The sequence below is a fragment of the Nanorana parkeri genome, unplaced genomic scaffold (assembly GCF_000935625.1).
Source record: "Nanorana parkeri isolate BGI_ZX_2015 unplaced genomic scaffold, ASM93562v1 scaffold33, whole genome shotgun sequence".
Taxonomy (NCBI): domain Eukaryota; kingdom Metazoa; phylum Chordata; class Amphibia; order Anura; family Dicroglossidae; genus Nanorana; species Nanorana parkeri.
In genome coordinates, this window is record NW_017306301.1 from 1127019 (window position 1) to 1147766 (window position 20748).

Below are 20748 nucleotides of genomic sequence, written 5' to 3' on the forward strand. Positions count from 1 at the left end.
AACCTAGCTATAGAACCTTTATCGAGATGGCTACTCTTCAAAGCTGATCTTCATGGTATCAAAGTGGGTAAGGAGGAAGTGCGCTCTTTGCGGATGATCTTCTCATTTTTACTTCAAGGGTGGAAGAAGATGTTCCCCATATTCTATCAATCCTAGAAAAATTTGGAATACACTCAGGATACAGAATCAACGTGACTAAAAGTGAACTCTTGTCCCTATCCCCCACACCCTCCCCGGGGTATACGCATATAGCTGGTTATGGCCTGCAGATCGCGCCTCACCACATCACCTGTTTGGGTATAAGGTTTGGGAGACTACCTTCCTTACTGTACACCCTAAACTATAGACCCCTTATTGATAAAATCATAAAAGAATTGGACACATGGACATCCCTTCCCCTCTCGCTATTTGGTAGGAGCCATGTCATCAAAATGATGAGCTTCCCTAAATTGCTCTACCCCCTCCAAACTATTCCATTATTGTTAAAGCATACCGACATTCGCATCCTAGACCAAGCATTTACCAAGTTCCTATGGAAATCTAAACGCCCTCGTATTTCATACCGCCAGCTGCAAATTCATAAACTGGAAGGTGGGCTAGGACTCCCTAACATTCGGGCTTACAATCTAGCTTGCCTCCTAAGACATGCATATGATTGGCTTCTGGGCACCTCATGTTACTCCAATCATGACCTAGAAGCCGAAATGGCATCCCCCTGGTCGTTGGTGGGCCTGTTACATACCCGTGTAAATAGACTGCCATCCTCCCTAAAAACGAACACTCTGATTAGGGACACGGTGGTTGCGTGGAGGGAATACAGGTTGAAGGCGGGGTTGCACCCATATGTATCACAGCATGTACCCATACGACATAATCCACACTTTCCACAGGGCATGGAAAACAAAGTATTTGCCACATGGGAAGCCACGGGTCTACAAAGGGTGATTCAACTATTTGACCCAGAGACACATCGACCCCTGTCATTACAAGAATTGAGAGAGAAGTTCAACTTACCGCCCCACCACTATTTTCAACATATCCAAGTGACCCACTATTGGCGCAGCGAGACCACGCTATCCGGCACTTTCTTTCATACGACGGAATTGGATAAGGCGTCATCCTCGGCCCCGGACTCAATATCTAAATTGTGTCCCCTTTTGAACTCTTATTTCATCCCTAAGCCAGCTAGGACCTCCCTCTTTAAATGGAGGAGGGACTTCCCCCTAGAAGACTTTGAGAATGCTATACTGGAAGGAGAAGACTTCCATCATCATGAAATGTTTATCATTTGATAGAAGTTTATATTTTTCATGTGAAGCTCACATTTTTAAAGCTTGCATTTCCATAGTTTTATGATGCAGATTGCAGTCACTCTCTATAGGGCTATCTGCATGTCTAACAGCATTAATCAGAATGCTTACTGCATTAATACTGAAACACATAAGCCCAGACATTGTATTATTTTCAATCAGTCTATGCAGCCTGATCTATTTGCACTGAGATCAAAAAGGAATTGTAATGCACAATCACTGTGAAGCACTAGTAAGTGCTGTGTGTATATATGTAACAAGCTAAAACAACTAACCAGTGCACATATAATATGAAAAACTACAAACAGAATAAATGTGTTTAACTAAAAAAAGCATAAACACAGTTATTTAAATGTTCATAACTGATGTCAATCCCCCAAGATACCCCAAATCCATGTGACTATTTTGATGTTAACAAAAATATTCTACAGGGGACCAGCTGGGAAAACTACATTAATGGATTACCAGTACCCCGCATCTGGAAACGGTGCCTACAAGGGACCTGGATGGTGAACTTAGGGAAGTAAAAGAAAACTTTACAAGTTATTTAACTTTTCTGTATTTCTTGTAGAGTAACTAATTATTAAAAGAAACTTCTAGTAAGGAGGCTGCCATTTTGAGGTTTACTTCTGAAAATATTAACACCCAGGCTGCTATGTGGATTAAGTGGTTTCAGTACTATATCGTGTGGATGCAGTATGAGATCTGACTTCAGTTTTTTTAATCTGCATGCTCATTCCAGGTTAGTGTTTCAACACACTAAGACAACCAGGTGTTTAGTCTACAAATTTGTGTTGTGAAAATATAGTCTATCATGGGAGCGAGCTTGGAGTGGTGGCTGAATTCAGAGATCATTTGAGGATCTATAGCCGAGTGATGCACAAATAAGATACATTTTTTGTTAATAGTTAAGATACTTTAATTCATTTTTGAGATTTAACTCCTGAGTTTAGTGTCACTTTAAGAACTCTGGGCATAGCCCCAATTATTGGCCATTCTAACCTTTCTGACCACAGTAGCCAGGCATGGCAATATTGGTCCTTTTAAAATTAAAAAGGTGTAGCAGGAACACAACATTGTATCACTTGAAAATAGCAAAACATCTTTGCATATTACAATGGCTCATCCTATTAACATGCCTTTTCAGGTCATAATGAATTGAAACATTCTATTAATCTTCCATTTGTGATTAGAAAAAATTGCATCATCCTATTGATCTTCCATTGTGCTCTCTGGAGTATTTACAGTCTGTTGATCTGCTGCCCTTGCTATAAGGATGTCGCCATATTCACTGGCAGACAGCCTTTGTTTTGTGTATCATTGCATTACTTTGAATGTGCTACAGAAGATAATGAAAATATCACATTGCATACAAATAATAAGTGAAGAAAAAACAGGACTCGTTAAATTGCTTTGTTTGGGGTACATTTGCAGTTACAGCTCTCAAACACGTACAAAATGCAAAAACAGAGACATTGCTTTTTAAGAATTTTTTTTTTTTTGTAAAAACAAACACATTGGCTACATCTGTCAGTTGTTGAGTGATGCATTTTTCATTGTTACAAGCAAATTAAAATTCATACGGATGCTCTCTAGTATCTTTACTCATCTGTTGACCCAATGCTTTCTAAAGTGCCTCAGGCAAGGAAACGGTAAGGCAAGCAAATAAAACATCTTCAAACAATGTTACTGAAAACAAATGTTTTATATTTCCATTATTCTAAAGCTTTATGCATTTTAATATACCTTGACTTATTTTTTACAGATATTTTAATATACAGTTGCTTTAATATAAGTTACTGATATGAAAAGTCAGGGTGAAATTTCTGGAAGGTACGCAATAGCTGCACACTACTCCAGTCCTTTTTCGTTCATTCAGTAAACTGAACTGTTCGTGGAGGATGACATCTCCCACCAGACTCCTATCCTTCTCCTGTAACGCATTTAACACCATTAGGGGCTTAATCATAGAGGTAGATCGGAGTCTCACAAGAGGTGTCATCCTCGACCATAGGCGTCGCTACAGGGGGGCAAGGGGGGGGGGGGCAATTGCCCCCCCTAGGTTATTCCTTGCCCCCCCCCTTTCACTTCGGCAGGACAGATCGCCGCACCCTGCGTTACACGCACCCCTGACCGCCGCACTATGCGTTGCACGCACCCCTGGCCGCACCCTGCGGTGCACGCATCCCTGACCAGCGCATTCTGCGTTACAACAGACCTCCACACTCTGCATTACATTACTGGTGGTATTATTCTGCATTGCTGTATAATGTATTGCTGGGATTTGTAGTTCCTCTACAGTTGACAGGAGTCAGTACCAGAACTACCAGGGTCGCAGCAATTGCACAGCAGTGATGAGGGATCCCTCCGCCACAGTGTGCTGTACTTTTCCTTGACCAATAAAATTATTAGTGCTCCCCCAGTTTTGACTGTGGTATCTTATGTGCCCCCCCTATATATTGTTCCTAGAGTCGCCACTGAGGACTCAGCAGTGTGTAGCTATTGTACACCTTGGAGATTCTGGGGAGCAGACCAACCCTACTTGGCCTTAGCACCTGGTGGTGGGAACATGTAGCCAGAAGTCTGCCTTGAATGGTATAAAAAAAATTATTCAAACCCCAGCTCAAAATCTAACCATCTGGCCATAGATCAGTGTACATTTTTATTTAGTACAACAAAGGCTTCAGGAAGCTCTACGTTGAGGACTGGCATATGTTTTTGTGTGGGGAGCTTTTTGAGGAGTCCCATTTACAATGAAGGTCAGCAGACACCTTCCTAGCTACAAAAGTCCTATAAGTAGGCTTCGGTTTAGGGTGCAATATGGGGCTATCAAGAAAGATGAAAAATTACTAATGACAAAAATGTGTATCATGTATCCAATAAGAGTATCCAAATAACAGTTTTGCCTTTCCAACTGGCTACTGAACTTTTCTTCTTGAACTGCTAAATGTTGATCTTTATACTGTTTATCCAGGTGGACAGAGCAGTCTCCATCAACTATCCATCTACTAGCTTGGAGAAGAAGGGAATTAAGTAGGAGGAAGTAGGATATTAGGAGGAGGGAGCAGGGGAGTGGTTTGCCTTGCTGTGCCTATGTGTTTGTGGAGACACACACAGATTACTAGCACACACAAGGGTGGCTTCATAGGACCCTGCAAGGGACAGGAGCTACCCTAAAACAGAATATCAGGGCCAGCACTCAGTGGACCAGCTGATTCTGCAGAAAGCAAAAACTTTTAAACATCAAGGAACAGGATCCATTGTAAGTGATTTAATCAGCATTTGAAATAGCTTAAAAGCCTTTTGACTTTAATATCACTTTAACTTCCACACTGTTGCCTATTATTTCCCATGAGAAACATGTAAACACTTTAAACTGTAGATATACCTAGATTTCCCTTGATGTATCTATCACAAGGCTATATAATCTCATGATTTCTAATTTTTTTGTACAAATTATGTATACATTAATGACTTTTTTTGTTATCAACTTACCTTATTACCTACCTGTATTTTTCCTGTTTACCTTAGAAAGAGGGACAGTAGAAGGTATACAGTGTGTAGCTACCAACCAATCTATTAATTAATTTATGACATTTATAACGGCCAAAAAAATAGGCCATTACTAAAGGTCATTACTAAATAAATCCTATGGGTTAATCTAGTTTTCCCACCAGTATTTGCTACAGGCAGTGTAAGGATAAAACTAAGAAAAATACAGAGTATAAAATGGGTTTGGCAGTACCACAGGAAGATGACAAACTACAGCTTTTCTACTGGCTTTAGTAGAACAGCTCTTTATAATTATTACAAAGGTGCCATTATTAGATCTTTCAAAAGTAGACAAAGCTAGGAGAAATCTTTATTTTTCCATATTATACTTCCTTTGCTCAGGTGCTCATTCATAGTGATTACCCCCGCATAAATCCTAAAAAAAAAGGATCTTCATTGTCTGTAATACAGTGGGGACAAAGAGTTACCTTTAACTCTGCAATCTGCGATGTCACGTGCCACATGAGGTTCTCGCTGAGGAATTTCATCCCATATGGACCGAGCAGCTCAGCCAAAGCTTTCATTTCTACAGATGCAATGGTAAAAAGAATATTTCCCTTGTAAATGGCAAATTCCATGCACACAGTTAGTAAAACCTGGTTTAAATTCTTGAGTTAAAGCAGAACTATTTTTTTAATGCACACACTTTGAAATTTAAAGTTAAAATAGTGAATGCATGCACACATGTAAAACTGCGTCTTGTATCTTCCTCAATGGAACTTCCCGCTGCTGAGCAGGCACAGTGCAGAACCTTTAGTTCTGCTTTAACACATAAAAGTTAGATAACTTCTACCTGTTTAGTTTGCTTTTTGTAAACCTTTTATCCGGCATGGATTTATAATCACAGCAGAATAAAGTATACATGAACCTGTCATATAGTATATAGCCACTGACCTGTGATAAGTGTGCTGAGCAAGAATTCCAACTCCATTAGCTGCTGAATAGTTTATGTGCAATTTGTATAATACTTCTAGCCCCTATGTCTCTATCATTAAGTTCCTCTAGGGGGCAAAACACATCAGCGGAAGCAGTGGGTTGGAGTGTCAAGGGTTCACGCTGGCACCTGAACATTGCCTTTGTTTTTAGCCTGGAGAAGAACCGAGTGTGGCCTTCCATGTCCTATGTTCATCAGCTGCATATTAATTCAGGGTCAGGGACTCACTAAGTAGTGAACCCAGACCAACATGGAAGCCAGACAACTCGTATTTTCAGGTCAGAGATGGCAACATAGCCATTTCTCTTGACATGGTTTCACTTTAGTTAAGATAAATTTAAAGTAATGTAATGTAATGTGAAAAACAAAAATCTTTTGTGGAGAGAATATGATTGGTTAAGACATCTTCCCTGTCGGCTTTTTTTTCTTCTGATTTTATTGCTGAGATTTCCCACAACACGAAGAGAAAAATATCTCAAAAGGGGCATCATCTCTCTCAGAAAGTTGTCACCAAAATTAGTGTAATTATTGGAATTCTTACAGTCTATTTCTATTCCAGTGACAACTCAAATTTTGGAATTCCCAAGCCTTTCAGTCCCAAAGGTCATCATACCTATTAGATTGGGGGAATTGCCTCAGCGGAGACAAAAAAAAAAACAGAGGTTCTAACCATTTCCCACTCTATACAAAACTAAAAAACAATTGGGGTTTACATAAACTTTATATTTATATACACTATATTAAGGGTTTAACATGAAACATGGTCACATTCCACAACCTCCCACCCTCAAAATGCCCCTGCCCCACTTACTAGAATTGTGGGGTGCTTCTCACTGCAGGCTGTTTTCATTTGAATTTGTGCCTCCAATTGCACAGCCATTTTATCCATTCACAGATCATTTCACTGAATCTGTGAAGAGAAAAACTAAAAGTCCCATCTGCTACCGTGGCTGAGGGACTCAAAAATCTCACAAGAGGGTAAGTGCAGTGACATAACAACACTTATAGTCCATTTATTACTTCCAGCCCCATAACAAAGTTCCTACCTCCGTATGGACCTGGGGCTGCAGGAACAGTGTGCAGGAGCCTGTGCATTGCACCCATGATCTACTGATCAGTTCTATAATAGTGTTCTTGGGGCTCAATTACATTACATGGCTTGTATTTCCACATGTCACCCGGACTCAAAATCAAAAAACTGCAGTACTGATCCCTATTAAAAAAAGAGAAACCGTACCTGACCAGAGGAAAGGAGCAGCAATGGGGGCGTGTATCTATTTGCAGTATATGTGCTATTTCACGATCCTTCTGTCTGTCTTCATGCTTCACTAGATAAACATTTAGCTATTGCAGTTTACAAGGCAATGACTACTTGGCCAAATATTCTATTAAGGTACCGCGCTTTGTATAATGGTTTTACAGAAGATCAAGATTAAAACAAGGAGACACAGCAAAAGCAAGACAATTAAATCAAAGCAAATGCATTTTCCTTTAGAACTCACTATATTGTGACAGCTGTAATGAGTATTTGTATTCAAGGTCAATAAAAAGCCATGGCGCTAATGGTAAAAGGGGGAGACTACTATATTTACTCAAATCTGAGCGGCAAAGAAGGGCATTGCCAGAAACTGTCATTTGAGGTTATTTTTCTGTGAAATTGAATACTGTTCAAATTGGAATCATTTAATATTTTTAAACAAAGGTTCTGCCATCACTGTTGAAATAACAATCTCAATTATCTGCCTCCTATCTGAGCCAAACATTTTGTGATAGTGTCAGAAGGTCTCTATAAAGTCTTGTGGAAAATGTATGAAAAATATTGATTTGTAGGATTAAGTAGCTTTAGGACAGGAGTGATATATATATAAGTTGGTGGTGAATCATAAAGTCCCAATGTCACCTATAAACAAAAGGTTAATTCTCTTGGGATGTGATGTTGAAATGGTTAGGTGTTGATATTAAGAGTTAAGTTCTAATTAGGCTGCCAACAGACATCAGAGGGCAGTCAGGTTTGCTGTCATGATCCACTTATCATCAGGGAAGCAAATCTATTGAGTGCACCTTGAAACCTTGAAAGTTTTGTCAATGGAGAAGAAACAAGATGAATGGTGCGGGAGGTGGGAAGTAGCACTCAGGACAGGTTTTCCAATATGCCTGACCAGTTTCAAAATCCCAAACAATGGCCAAGGACCCAATCCAGAACTGGCATTGTTCTCTGTGGAGAAAACAAATAGAAGCCAGCAACATGCATTGTACTCTGTAAAGATCACACAGATCTCATTATGCTTTGTTCAGTATATCCAGGATATCCAGGTAAAGAGTAGGTATGGGCCCTTTCTGTTATGAGTGGTAAATGTGGGCTTCCATTAACAAATCCAATCACCAGGAACTCCCACTGCCATGCCAGTGCGTTTTGGAGAGGCATATTCCCCACCAGACAGGTATACATCAGGTATAGCAGGAAATGCCCCTACCGCAACTGCCGCCATGGATTGGGTTGGAAGGAAGGGGTGGCAGTCAGATTTTAGAGTGGGCTTGGCGAACTCATGTGAACTGAATCCCAGCCTCATCTCTGGTCTACATTACTGAGCCGTAACACTCAGATTTCCCTAACTAATGCCAGGCAGATGGGCAAAACCACAATAAAATACAGAATTGTCAGGCAGAAGAATAAAATATAGACAAGCAGCAGGGAAGGTAGAAGGTCATCCCCAGACAGAAACACAGGTCCAAATTCTTCAGGAAATGTTTTATGGCCCTATCCTCTGAGATTAAATATTCTATGTTGACATTTTTACGATAATGTTAAGTTCTGAAGTGCCATAATCTTTTTCTGAAATGAAATAGGTGCTGCCCTCAGCAGACATAATATAGCCTCTCAGTTAAGCCCACTATCACAGTTCAGATGCAGACTTGCAACTGAGATGTTACTTGTTGTTCTACAATTGTATACAGACCTCTTACCCCTGGTTGTGCAGGCATGCAGGGTTGTGCTGTTGCTTGTAGTTCTCCAGGCATGTGCTCTGTACCTGACTCAATCTTGCACCAGTCTGGCAGCTTTAGGCATCAGCCGACGCCTCCTGCTGTTTCTTATGCAGCTTCTATGCCAATCAGTGCAGTCTGCTTGTGACCAATCCTTTGGATCCTCCCTCTTCCTGTCTCTATTTAAACGCAAGGCAGCGCACGGCACGCTGCCCGAGAAATGCTTTCTCAAGCTAGATGCCGAGCCCCCTGGTTGCCATTGAACCAGAATTCCTTGGAGTTACCTGTGTACTAAACTTTGACTTGTTCCTTGAAATCCCAGTCTTCAGTCTGTTTCTATCCTTTGGATTTATCACACAGGTAAAATAAAGTTGTTTATTTAAAGGAACATAAATAAACATTCATCAGGGAGCAGCGAGGTCAGGAACAAGCCGGTCAAGTCCAATGCGGGTACATCTGCCGAGCCGGAATCACGTCCAAAGCGGGTAGTCGTCCAAGCCAGGGTCAAGTCCAAAGCGGGTACGTCTGCTGATGTGGGGTCGAGAGCCAGCGGAAACGTCAGCCGGACCGAATCATACACAGAAACACACAAAGGAACTCAGATCGCCAGAGATGCACCTTGGAGCACAAACGCAAGGGCAATGAACCTGAATCCTGAGCAGACTGATATAGTCAGGTGTTGCCACATCATCACTGTGCAACGCCCAGGCAGCAGGCAAGCGATGATGCAATCAGAGGATATAAAAGAAACTGCAGTCTGCACATGTCCAAAATGGCTGCCACCATGAGGACAAGGTAAGACCTTGACAAGATTGTCCCTGGCAGGCCTGGTCATCTCTCCTGTTCTGTCCAGAACTCTGGCCTTGTCTACCATTCCTGGCTGTTAGGTGAGTTGGGTGAACCTAGGGATTGTGACCTGGAGTCAGCATGAAGTCAAGTCCATCTCCACCATCAGGAGCTCTGGCCCACACCGGCTGGCCCTTAGATTCCACCTCCTGGAGGACCCCATGACATCTACCTAGCATTGCAGCACCCTGCCTAGTACCTTGAACTACTAACCTATTCGCTCTTCCACTGCCCCATTCAGTTCCCCTGCTCTGTTCCCTGCTTGTACTCCAGTTCTGGGAGTCATCAGCCTACACTGCTTGCACCCTTTTCTCTAAGTGTCCCTGCCCATATAGTAGAAAGGGTCCACAGACCTGATTCCAGTTTATACCCGTGAGCTTCGATCCGTGACACCCTTTCATATGAGTTTGACATGCCTGATCTAAATTCTACAGCAATATGGTAAACCTAAAAAAAGCAATTTAAGTGACACTTAACTCAGGAGTTAAATCTTAAAAATGCATTTGAGTACCTTAACTGTTAACAATACTGGACCTTATTTGTGTATCACTTGGCTGTAGATCCTCAAATCATTTCTGTATTGGTGCCGACACTGTCCTTGCTTTTGGAGGGTGACTACTTTTCTTCCCCATGGTTCTTGTGTGTCTTGTAGAGTAGCCACCTCTCCAAGCTTGCTCCCGTGATGGACTACAATCTTAGTACAAATTAATAAATTAAACGTGAGATTGTAATCCATCACAGGAGCGAGTTTGGAGCGGTGACTACTTTACAACACACACAGGCACCATGGGGAACAAAAGTAGCCACCCTCCAGAAGGAAGGACAGTGTCAGCACCAATTCAGAGATGATTTTAGGATCTACAGCCGAGTGATAGACAAATAAGGTCCAGTATTGTTAATAGTTAAGGTACTTGAATTACTTTTTTTTAAAGGTTTAACTCCTGAGTTTTGTGTCACTTTAAGACCTGTGTAAGTGAAAGTAATTGTACAAATAAGAAATCCTATGGGATACATATAGTTACTCAGCCACATCAAAAAATATAATAAAATTCAAATTTAACCCCTTCGTGACTGACGTCTACGTGACTACGTCGCCAGCATCGGGGCTGTTTAAACAGACTCCCGGTGACTTTTGCCGAAATCCAAAGCATATACAGATTCTGTAATTGGTCATCAATACTTGAGAAATAGTATTGCTAATTCAATAAATTCCATGAAATGCAACCTTTAAATTTCCACAACTGCCTCTGTTCAAAAAATGGAAGCCTATGGAGAATGAAATCTGCTGACATTATTGTAGAGACTGCAGCAATATCAGTCCGGCAGTAAGCCAAGGACTGTGATAATATAACTACTGGGTTAAACTCATAAACTGCAAGCTGTCTGAAGGTGCCTGAAGTGCATCAGCAATTCAAGAGCCACATCACAGCACAGGACGGCTCCAATCAGAACCCTTATTACTGTCTTAGTTCAGTGTATTTAGAGCTCCAGATTATCAACTTACTTTCCAATTTCAAAATCTTTGAAATAGTTAATTGATTTGGGAAGAGCCATTTGGCTGCATGCCTTGTAAAATACTTGTTTACTGCTGATAACCTCACAGTGTTATGGAAATTGAAACTTCTAATATCGCTAAATCATTCCACATAAATGCATTCCACAAATCAATAATTAAATTTGATGCTGGAGGATCCCAGTGGTTGGTGATCCCTGAAATATATTTCTCTGCGCTGTAGTAGATTAACAGAAATTACTGCTCTACCATCACATGCAAGAGTCTAATAACATTTGACAGGAATTAAAACTCAGTAAAGATGGTAGGACCGAACCATTGCCATGGCAACATGCTCTGGGGGATGCTGCTCACATACAGGACTGCAGCATCTGACAAAAACCAAGTAAAGTGCCTGTCTCTGCTTGTTTATCATAGGAGGGGGTTGCTAGTTGTCTGCTAGTGTTATTTTCCCCAGGAATGTATCCTAGGAAGCTTTGGAAGCTGATTGGTTAACAAAGCTTTAGGAAGACATTTGTTTCCTTTACAGATAAGATGAGTGAACAGAACACTGGTGTTTTTATAATGCCAGTTCCTATTAGCATTTGGATTCTCACTATAACAATAAACAAGCAATATTGCAATATGTTAATTGGGATGATACAGAATGGTCATTGCTAACCAGGATCTGACTTTGTGGCCATATCAGAGCAGTATGATAAAAGTACTTACAGCCTAGAAATGATTCTTTCTACAAAGAACAAGGACTGCATGACCTATGTATGTTTATATGTGATCCTGTTTCTTCTTAAAATCCAAAAACATGCCAGTAGGTTAACTGGTTTCTACCCAAATGTGGATTAAATTGCCTACTCCATCTATTTTCTACGGCTAAGCTGGCCACAGGCAGGCAGGTGTCCTTCAAAAACAGCAAAGTGGAAACATCTGCCTTTCTGCTGTAGAACTAATACCTGCTGCAGCTGTAGAACTAATACCTGCTGCAGCTGTTTCCTATTCCTTACTCTTGCTGTAAGGCCTTTTAGCTGCTTTTGACACCGTGGACCACCTGCTCCTTCTCAAAAAACTCCACTCGCTTGGCCTACAAGACTCTGCTCTCTCGTGGTTTTCCTCTTACCTATCTAAATGCTCCTTTAGTGTCACCTACAAATCTAACTCCTCCCCTCCTCTTCCTCTCTCTGTAGGGGTCTCTGTTGGAAACCCCACCCCGCATGCCAAGGTCCTAGGTGTTAGCCTTGACCTTTCTTCCCCACATCCAATCACTATCCAAATCCTGCCGCCTTCACCTTCGTAACATCTCCAAAATACGTCCCTTCCTCACCAAAGAAACCGCAAAATTACTCATCCACTCACTTATTATATCTCGTCTTGACTATTGCAACTCCCTCCTCATTGGCCTACCTTTAAACAGGCTATCCCCCTTCAGTCTATCATGAATGCAGCTGCTACACTCATCCACCTAACCAAACGCTCAGTGTCTGCAACCCCCCTCTGCAAATCCCACCACTTGCTTCTACCAGAGGATAAAATTCAAAATATTAACAACCACTTACAAAGCCGTCCACAACTCTGCCCCCGGCTATATCTCAATCCTTGTCTCAAAATATCACCCTAACCGTCCCCTCCGCTCTTCAAAAAACCTCCTGCTTTCCAGCTCCCTCGTCAACTCCTCCCATGCTCGCCTCCAAGACTTCACTAGAGTCTCTCCCATCCTCTGGAACTCTACCCCAACCGGTCCATCTATCTCCCACACTGACTGCCTTTAGGCAATCCCTTAAGACTCATCTCTTCAAGGAAGCCTATCCCACCGCAACCTAACCCCTGAAATATTAATTTCTTAAAGAATTCATCCCCACACAGCCACCTCCTCATGTATCACTTGCCCCTCCCATCTAGATTGTAAGCCCTCAGGGGCAGGGCCCTCCTTACCATCTTGTCTTCAATTGTATTGTGATTGTAATGTCTTCCTTATATTGTGAAGCGCTGCGCAAACTGTTGGCACTATATAAATCCTGTATAACAATAATAATATTATGCAAGTTGCCCTATGATAGGAAACAGTAGAGTGGAACACTTCCTTGCCTCTTCTAACTGACACCTTCACTATAGCACCATAATTTGACAGCTAGGAAAGAAATAAAATCCCATGCTTATATCACCTTACTCCGCTTACTGCAAAGGCTAGGTGCTGGTTTTGGTCTAAGGTGTTTAGACTCTAGACTAAAAGGAGCACTTAACCCTTGCAGTGCGGGGGTAGCCCCACTTCAAGGGTTACATTTTTAACTGACCAGAGTTCTTTAATATAGATTATTCTTGCTGAGGCGTTTTTGGTTTTAAGAATAAAGATCAATGTAAAGAACACTGCAAATATTATTAAAAGGATAGAAGGGGAGGAAGTAAAGAGGATGGAGAGAAGAGGGGATAGAGGGCCCGAGAAAGGCTAGCTTGTGGTTTTAGTGGGACATCAAGCCTGAGGATCTTTATAGTTACCATATTAGCGGGTCACTGCAAGGACACCTTCTGATTGGATAAATTGATACTATGGGTTCCAGATTATTTAAAACTGTGATTGTCTTTCATTCAGAATGCTGGCTAGTTTTTAGTGAGCCATAATCCAGGAAAATTGCTTGTGACTAGAGATAAAAAAGGCAAGTTTTTCCAAGTTCATGCAATGGATATTTTAGCTGCCAGCATTATGAAAAACAGGGTCCAAATGTGTCCTGAAAGGCTAGATATTGGCTAATTTAATGAAACTATGCAGGAGTCTTTTAGACCGAGTTCACACGGGTGGCAAAGGGGTGATAAAACAGACAGGTGATCCACATTTTACTGCTTTTTGAATACCTACCTACACATTAGCATGGTGGCCAGAGAGGTTTGTACATATTGCCATGAGTGCGATGCTTTGCCTCACAGCAACTCAGCATGTCACGGTTGTTACTGAAGTCAATAGGACTGTGTCACAAGCATTTGGCACAGAGCTGTGGCACATTATTTCTATAGAAGATCCCTCGGGACAGGAAAAAAATAAAAAACACAGGCATTTAAGACCTACTGAACGCATGGACACTCAATTGCCTGTTGCTCAACCATCTCCGAAAAGCAATGCTGATCACTTTTCAAAGGGGTGGTAAAGTCAGCCATTTTTTTGCACTTGTTAAGGATGTCATAGACTCCTTTTCAGAACCCAATGAGTTTAGGACAGAGCCACCAGGTATTACTGTAATATAAGCTGCAGAATTAAAAATATTTCAATTACTTTTGAGATTATATTATGTTAAAGCTTATATGAGATTTTAAAGACTGATTTTACAAACATTTTTATCTGGTTTATACATTCATTGAAAGCACATTACATTTTTGGGTTTGTTTTTTTTTTAAAGCTGCTAGGATTGATACAAATATGTCCTAATATCAGCTTTCTGTATTTTACTTCACATAAGAAATCTGGCTGACACCGAATTGGGGCAGTGGTGGGGTAATTGGGCCCTACTGCATTGCAACTGTGCAACTTGTCCAACAAATGAATGCAGCACATGCACATTTTACTCTGCAGAAGAAAGTATTGGTTGGATTGTGCAGAGATTTTCTAAGTTTTAAAACCTTTGTCAGGAAAAATCAAATCACTTCGGACGTCAGAACGGATTCTTTTTGTCCACAATGTGTCCCCATAAATTGTTTAAGGGCCCGTTCACACCAGTTGCAGTGGATTCTGGGCCGATTCTGGCCAGAACGCACTGCCTCGCATTGCGGCCAGCTCACTTTTTAGTGGGGCAGGAGGGGGCGTGGCGGGCCATTGAAGTGAACGGCATCGTAGCCACTCCCTCCGGCCGCAATGCGATCGGCCACGCGGGATCACAATGCACATTATGGCCGCCACGCCCCCTCCTGCCCCACTAAAAAGTGAGCCGGCCGCAATGCGAGACAGCGCGTTCTGGCCAGATTCAGCCTGAAACGCACTGCAACTGGTGTGAACAGGCCCTCACTCTCACCCAAGTGACAAATTGGAGGTAGGATTGATTGGGTTGCTCAGAGATTTTCTAAGTTTTAAAATCTTTGTCAGAAAAAATAATTTTGGATGTCAGAACTGATTTTTTGTCCACAAGGTGCCCCATAAATGGTCTAACTCTCACCCAATTGACAAATTAAGGGTAGGATTCGGATGCTGTTGGCTAGTTTAACAGTTGAAATAAATTGTAGCCCTATTCAAAACCAATATGTAATTTTTGCTCAAGACTGTGCAAACACAAACATTGCACAGCCAGATGATGGTGCCACAATCCTCTGACAGATTCTCCATAATGTTACATTTAAAAAAATAATTTGTAAGGGTTAGGCTGTAAGAGAGTTACACCTTTTCATAACCTTGTAGGTGGGAACAAAGTGCTGAACTATTACCAGAAGAATCCCCATGGGATATATAAAGCCAGGGGTCATTCCATCCATTGATGTCTATCCACATCCGAAATATGAGCTATGGATGGAGTTGGCCTTTAATAAACAGAACATAAAACAGATTGTGCAGCTTAGCTGCATTTTGACATTTCACTGCAGCTCTTTCAAAGCAAAGAGAAATTACATATTTCTCATCAGAAGCAACTAAGCCACATACTGTATACTACCTCTCTTAGGCAGAGGGCGAAAAGTATTGCTGTAAAAATAGGGCATTTTTCAATTCAATCAAAGAAAAATATATCATGAGCAGTGTCTTTAGCAGAGATCTAAACTCCATCACATTACCTGCTCTCTTTGCACCAAACTACCATCACACATCTACGTTTAACTACCCGCAGCCAAGTTACTAAACATAATAACCACCCTCCTGTGATCATCGTTTTCCACAATCTATTTGAACTTGTCCATTTTGACCCCATCCTCTATCCTTGTGCCTGCACTGACTGAGCTGTTCAATTTGTCTCTCTCCATAGACATTTTTTCCCTTTAGCCTTCAAAGGAGCATTCAATGTCCTATACCAGGGGCGCCCACAATTTTTCATCTGGAGATGAGAAGCATTCAATACAACCCCAATCCCTGAATGCAGGGAGTTGGCCGGCTTACATTCCAGTGCGTCCTAGAGGACCCGGCGTCTTATCCTCCCGGGGTGCATGTGTGGCCGACATTGCACATGAGGAGAGGTATCCTGGCCCTTTCCATCTGCGGCGTCTGCACATTCAGCCGGCAGCCGCACAAGCAACGTGGGAGCATAGCCGTAGCCAGCTCCTTTTGCACCCGAGGCAAAAAAAAACTGTCCCCCCGCCCAAAAGGCGTGTGATGTCACCCAGCGCCCTGCCTCCAGGATTTTTTTTTTAATTTTTTACTATTTTTTACTTTTATTATTTCTTATATTATTATTTTTATTTTAATATTTATTTATTTTACTGTTGGGGGGGCTTCGGGGAAATATTAGGGGTCTAAACAGCCCCCTGATATTTCCCTTTTAAAATAGAAAAATAAATTGAGGAAACAAAGTCTTCAATCCCTTTTTCTGCAGCTCCTGTTCTAACTCATTAATGAACAGGAAGTGATGTAAGTCACATCCTGTTCATTTATAACTGGGGACACATAGTACTATGTGTCCCCAGTTATTTACAAACACTGGAGTGATCAGCTGATCGCTCCAGTGTTTGTCCTGCACAGAGGATGGCGCCGGCTGTCAGATCTAGACCGATCATCTCTCTCCTCAGCGCTCGGCATTAGTTCTATGACATCGGCTCCGTCCTCCCCCGTCGCTGGTTCCTTCACTTCTTCTCGGATCCCCGCTGCTTACAGATGGGGAGAGCAGCGGGGATCCAGAGAAGCCCCACCGGTGGGAGGAGAGGACATCGCGATCTACCAGTGATCGCTACGCAATCGGCTGGTAGATCGCGATCGACCTCGTGGGCACCCCTGTCCTATACTATAAAAAAAAAAACTATCTCTTGACCACTGACAAAGATCTGCTAGTGGCCAGACAACAGGAAAAACGCTTGTGTTCTGCCTTCTAACATAGCTGCTCTAAGCACTGACCTGCAAGTGCCTTATGGACTCTGGTCAAGATTATCCAAATCATTTGGTTTATTAGTATGTTTGTCATCTGACCTTTTTCTCAGTTAGGACTATTGATACGGCAGAGCAAAGTTTCACCTGTTACATATATAAAATACTTATAGAAGACATTAGAGATCTCACCTGACACATCCGTGTATTCATCAGCATTTAGGCCATGCTCTCCACTCATGTCTGCTGGTAGATCTACAAAGCATTTCATTGTTGGTGAATACACTATTAACCCTGTACTGGCTTGACGAAGAAGACACTCCAGGTACCTTGGTGCAAAGACACAACCATTTTTTTTCCATTAGAACTTGAATGTGATTCGTGTCAACTGTTTATTTGTAATATAAAGCACATCTGTTAAAGTGTAAGTAAAGCCAACATTTTTGTTTCATTTAATATAGAGTAGGGAGGGTTAAAACCACCGTCAGGTTCTTCTTTTTTTTTTTTGCTGTCTGTGCACTGAAGGGGAGATTCCCCTTCACTTCCTATCCTACATACACAACAGAGGGTAATAGGAAATCTCAGCAAACTGAGGGGAAATCTCAACTTGTTGTCATTTGAACAGAGGTCCCCATTTAAAGATATACCTGCATTTCCTGTCCTTGTAACAAAAGAGAAGAGCTTCTCGTTGCAAATTGCAAGCACTCATTGGTCAGTGCGGTTACCTGACTGCTCTGACCAATGAGCGCTCGCCATTTGCAAGCGAAAGGAGTGTTTGGCCAAAGGTAAGTATAGCAGGGTGGGGAATAGGCGGTCAGATAGGAGGGGGCAATTCAATTTTCCCAAATTCGCCTGGGAAAGTGGAATTACCCTTTAACATTTTTTTCACTCTATCCAAAACTAAAATAGTTTGAGCTTCACATACACTTTAAAGAAAGTACAATTATTAAGTACATAATTACTACTTGATTGATTCCAACAATGCTACTTCTAGTGGGGGATGAGCAAACTGGATGGAAGTATTGCATTGCCGTTACCTATACCCCTGACCCTGTTTTATTTTTAGATAAAAGCACAGAAACATCTAGTATCCGAAATCCTTACTGTTCCCTCCATCCTTGCATGTCATAGCCTTTTCCACTCCTGAGGGTGGCTTACTACGTTCTATACCGGGTCGGCTTAACAAATCAACCCCTCCCCTACCCCCCTACATAACCATTTTTTCCTGGTGCCTCCATAGCATCATACATATCGTTACACTACGTGTCAGGAGCCCTGGGTTGGGTCAACCATCCTTTAGGGTCAAGATGATGTCCTACTTCTAGCTCATTCCAAGGAAGTCTTATCCCAGACCAAAATCCAGCTGTTGATCCTGCAGTCATTTGGGTGGATCATAAATTGGAAGAAAAGTTAGCTCATTCCCTATCAGAAGCTGATTTACATGGAGCCCTGTTCAATATAGCAAAGGATATTGGCTCTCTCCCAGGGAGCAAGATCAGTTCTATCAGCTGCAAGACCCAGATAGTCCCTTCCACCTATTTTTTCATCCACCCAAGCGACTGGAGGATCCACAGCAGGATTTCAGTATTGGATAAAAGGACTTACCTGGAGCAGACCAGAAGTAGTACATTGTCCAGGTAATGATGCACTCGAAGTCCCTTTTTCCTGAGGGCGGCTAGGTCAGAAATCAGGACCTTTGTGAAGATTCTAAGTGACAGTGTAGATGGGCAACCACCAATGCAAAATGCAGGAACCTTGGAAGGGTGGGTGGATTGGAATGTGGAAGTAAGAACCTTTCAGGCACACCGATAGCATCTAATTCCCCGGTTGGATAGACATTATTATTGTTTGAAGGGACTCCATCTTAAAACATTTCAACAGGATGTACCTGATGAGTCTCTTCCGGTCAATGCTAGGCTTCCATCCACCCTCCATTTTCTTCACACAAAAAATAGGAGCATATTCTGAAAACCCAAAGGGACCGGAAATACTGCACCCCGCTATTAAAGCGTTAGCAAGTATTGGCACATTTACTTTCAGTTTCTGGGAAGAACTTAGAAGAGAGGTTGGCAGGAAGGAGTACCCCGGAGAAGATTTCTTGAAGCAAAACAGAATACTATAGAGTGTCACTTGAGAGAACTCTGAGTCTGCTGGGGTTGCTGTGATCACATTGAATATGGTGGCACCCAGCAGCAGTTTTACAACTTTTGGAAGTCTACACAAGATGCACATATAGGGGTTGATTTACTAACCTTATAAACATGCAACGAACAAGTATACACCTCTGTAGTGTGTTCCCTCCCAGCATGATCTATTGGTGGAATCTAGACACCTTTGTAGTGTGTACACACCCAGCAGGTGTGTTGTGCAAAGCCATGCAAAGCCCTGCATGAATTGCAAGGTGATGTTGTGTAAATTAGCTCTACGTTGTGTTGCTTGCGTTGATCAATGCAGGAATGTAAATGTATGAGCTAACCATTTTTGTCTAAACTGTGAAGCAGCATTATATATGCATCATGTGCATGATTTTTCCATATATGGCATTAGTGGAAATATGCTTTTAGAGACTTGCATGCCGCTATTAGAGCGGCGTGTAGCCTATGGCGCATGCTACATGATGCGCACGTACGTAAATACATAAAAACGTGCCATAACGGCGTGAAAATGTGACACGTTGCTCGTGTTTGGTTGATAAATACGTTTTGCTGTGTAAAAATGCACACGCACCTGGTGCGTGTGTGTGTTTAGGTTAGTAAATCACCCCCATAATCTTACAGGATGATTGTTTTTAAAAATGAATGGTCTAGCAACAGCATCTAACTAGAAAAAGAATGGAAACAAAGTAAAACAATAAGCCACCTGTGATCCCCTCGGGAAGTGCTATCCTAGCAAAAGCAGCATAGAAGTCCACAAGTTTGCAGGATTTTTGTGTGTGTTTACCTTAATTATTTACAGACACTTACATTATACTCCACTACAAAACACTTTACTCTTTTAACTGCTTATTTTCTCTTAGACATACAGGGTTATTCACAAAAGGGTGAAGGGTTTGGAGAAGGCAGGAGAAGTGAACAATCTAGAACAAAATAGCTGAACTGGAAAGTGAGCTGAATTGGAGACTTTTTCCAAATCAGCTATTTTGCCCTAGATTGTTCACTTCTCCTGCCTTCTCCAAACTCTTCACCCTTTTGTGAATAACCCTGATAGCATCACATCCATGACATAATTTCTGAGCACAATACTTTGATGTATTACCGGCTAGCATTGTAGTTTTTTTCACATTTACAAGGGCTGAAAATTACTTCCTTTTTAAAAAATCCGCTAGACCCATGTCACTTCTAAAAAGCATAAACCAAAAGCCATTAAATAAATGTTGTAGATTAGAAAGTGAAAGAATTTCTCCACACATAAAGGGGCATGGACCTAATAAGAAGTATGTGTTAAATGGGTGAATGGTATAGAAGAGTAGATGAATTACCATGCTTTGTAGTTAAAAAGCAGTGGGTAGGAGATAGCTAGGCAATATGATAGGTTCTGCTTAACCCCTTCGTGACTGATGACGTACAGTGTACGTCGCCAGCATCGGGGCTGTTTAAACAGATAATTCCAGGGAATGCATATAGTATTTATTATTGGC

The 20748-nt window shown here is 41.7% G+C and overlaps 1 protein-coding gene across 1 annotated transcript in view; it reads right to left on the minus strand.

Moving 5' to 3' along the window:
* Nucleotides 1-20748, minus strand: part of NCKAP1L (NCK associated protein 1 like) — a 162220-nt gene that overhangs the window by 72929 nt on the left and 68543 nt on the right. The window contains exons 22-23 of the mRNA XM_018568674.1: nucleotides 17304-17440; nucleotides 5291-5388 (exon numbers count right to left, since the gene is read on the minus strand). Coding sequence (XP_018424176.1) covers nucleotides 5291-5388; nucleotides 17304-17440 — 235 coding nt within the window. The remainder of the gene's footprint in view (nucleotides 1-5290; nucleotides 5389-17303; nucleotides 17441-20748) is intronic.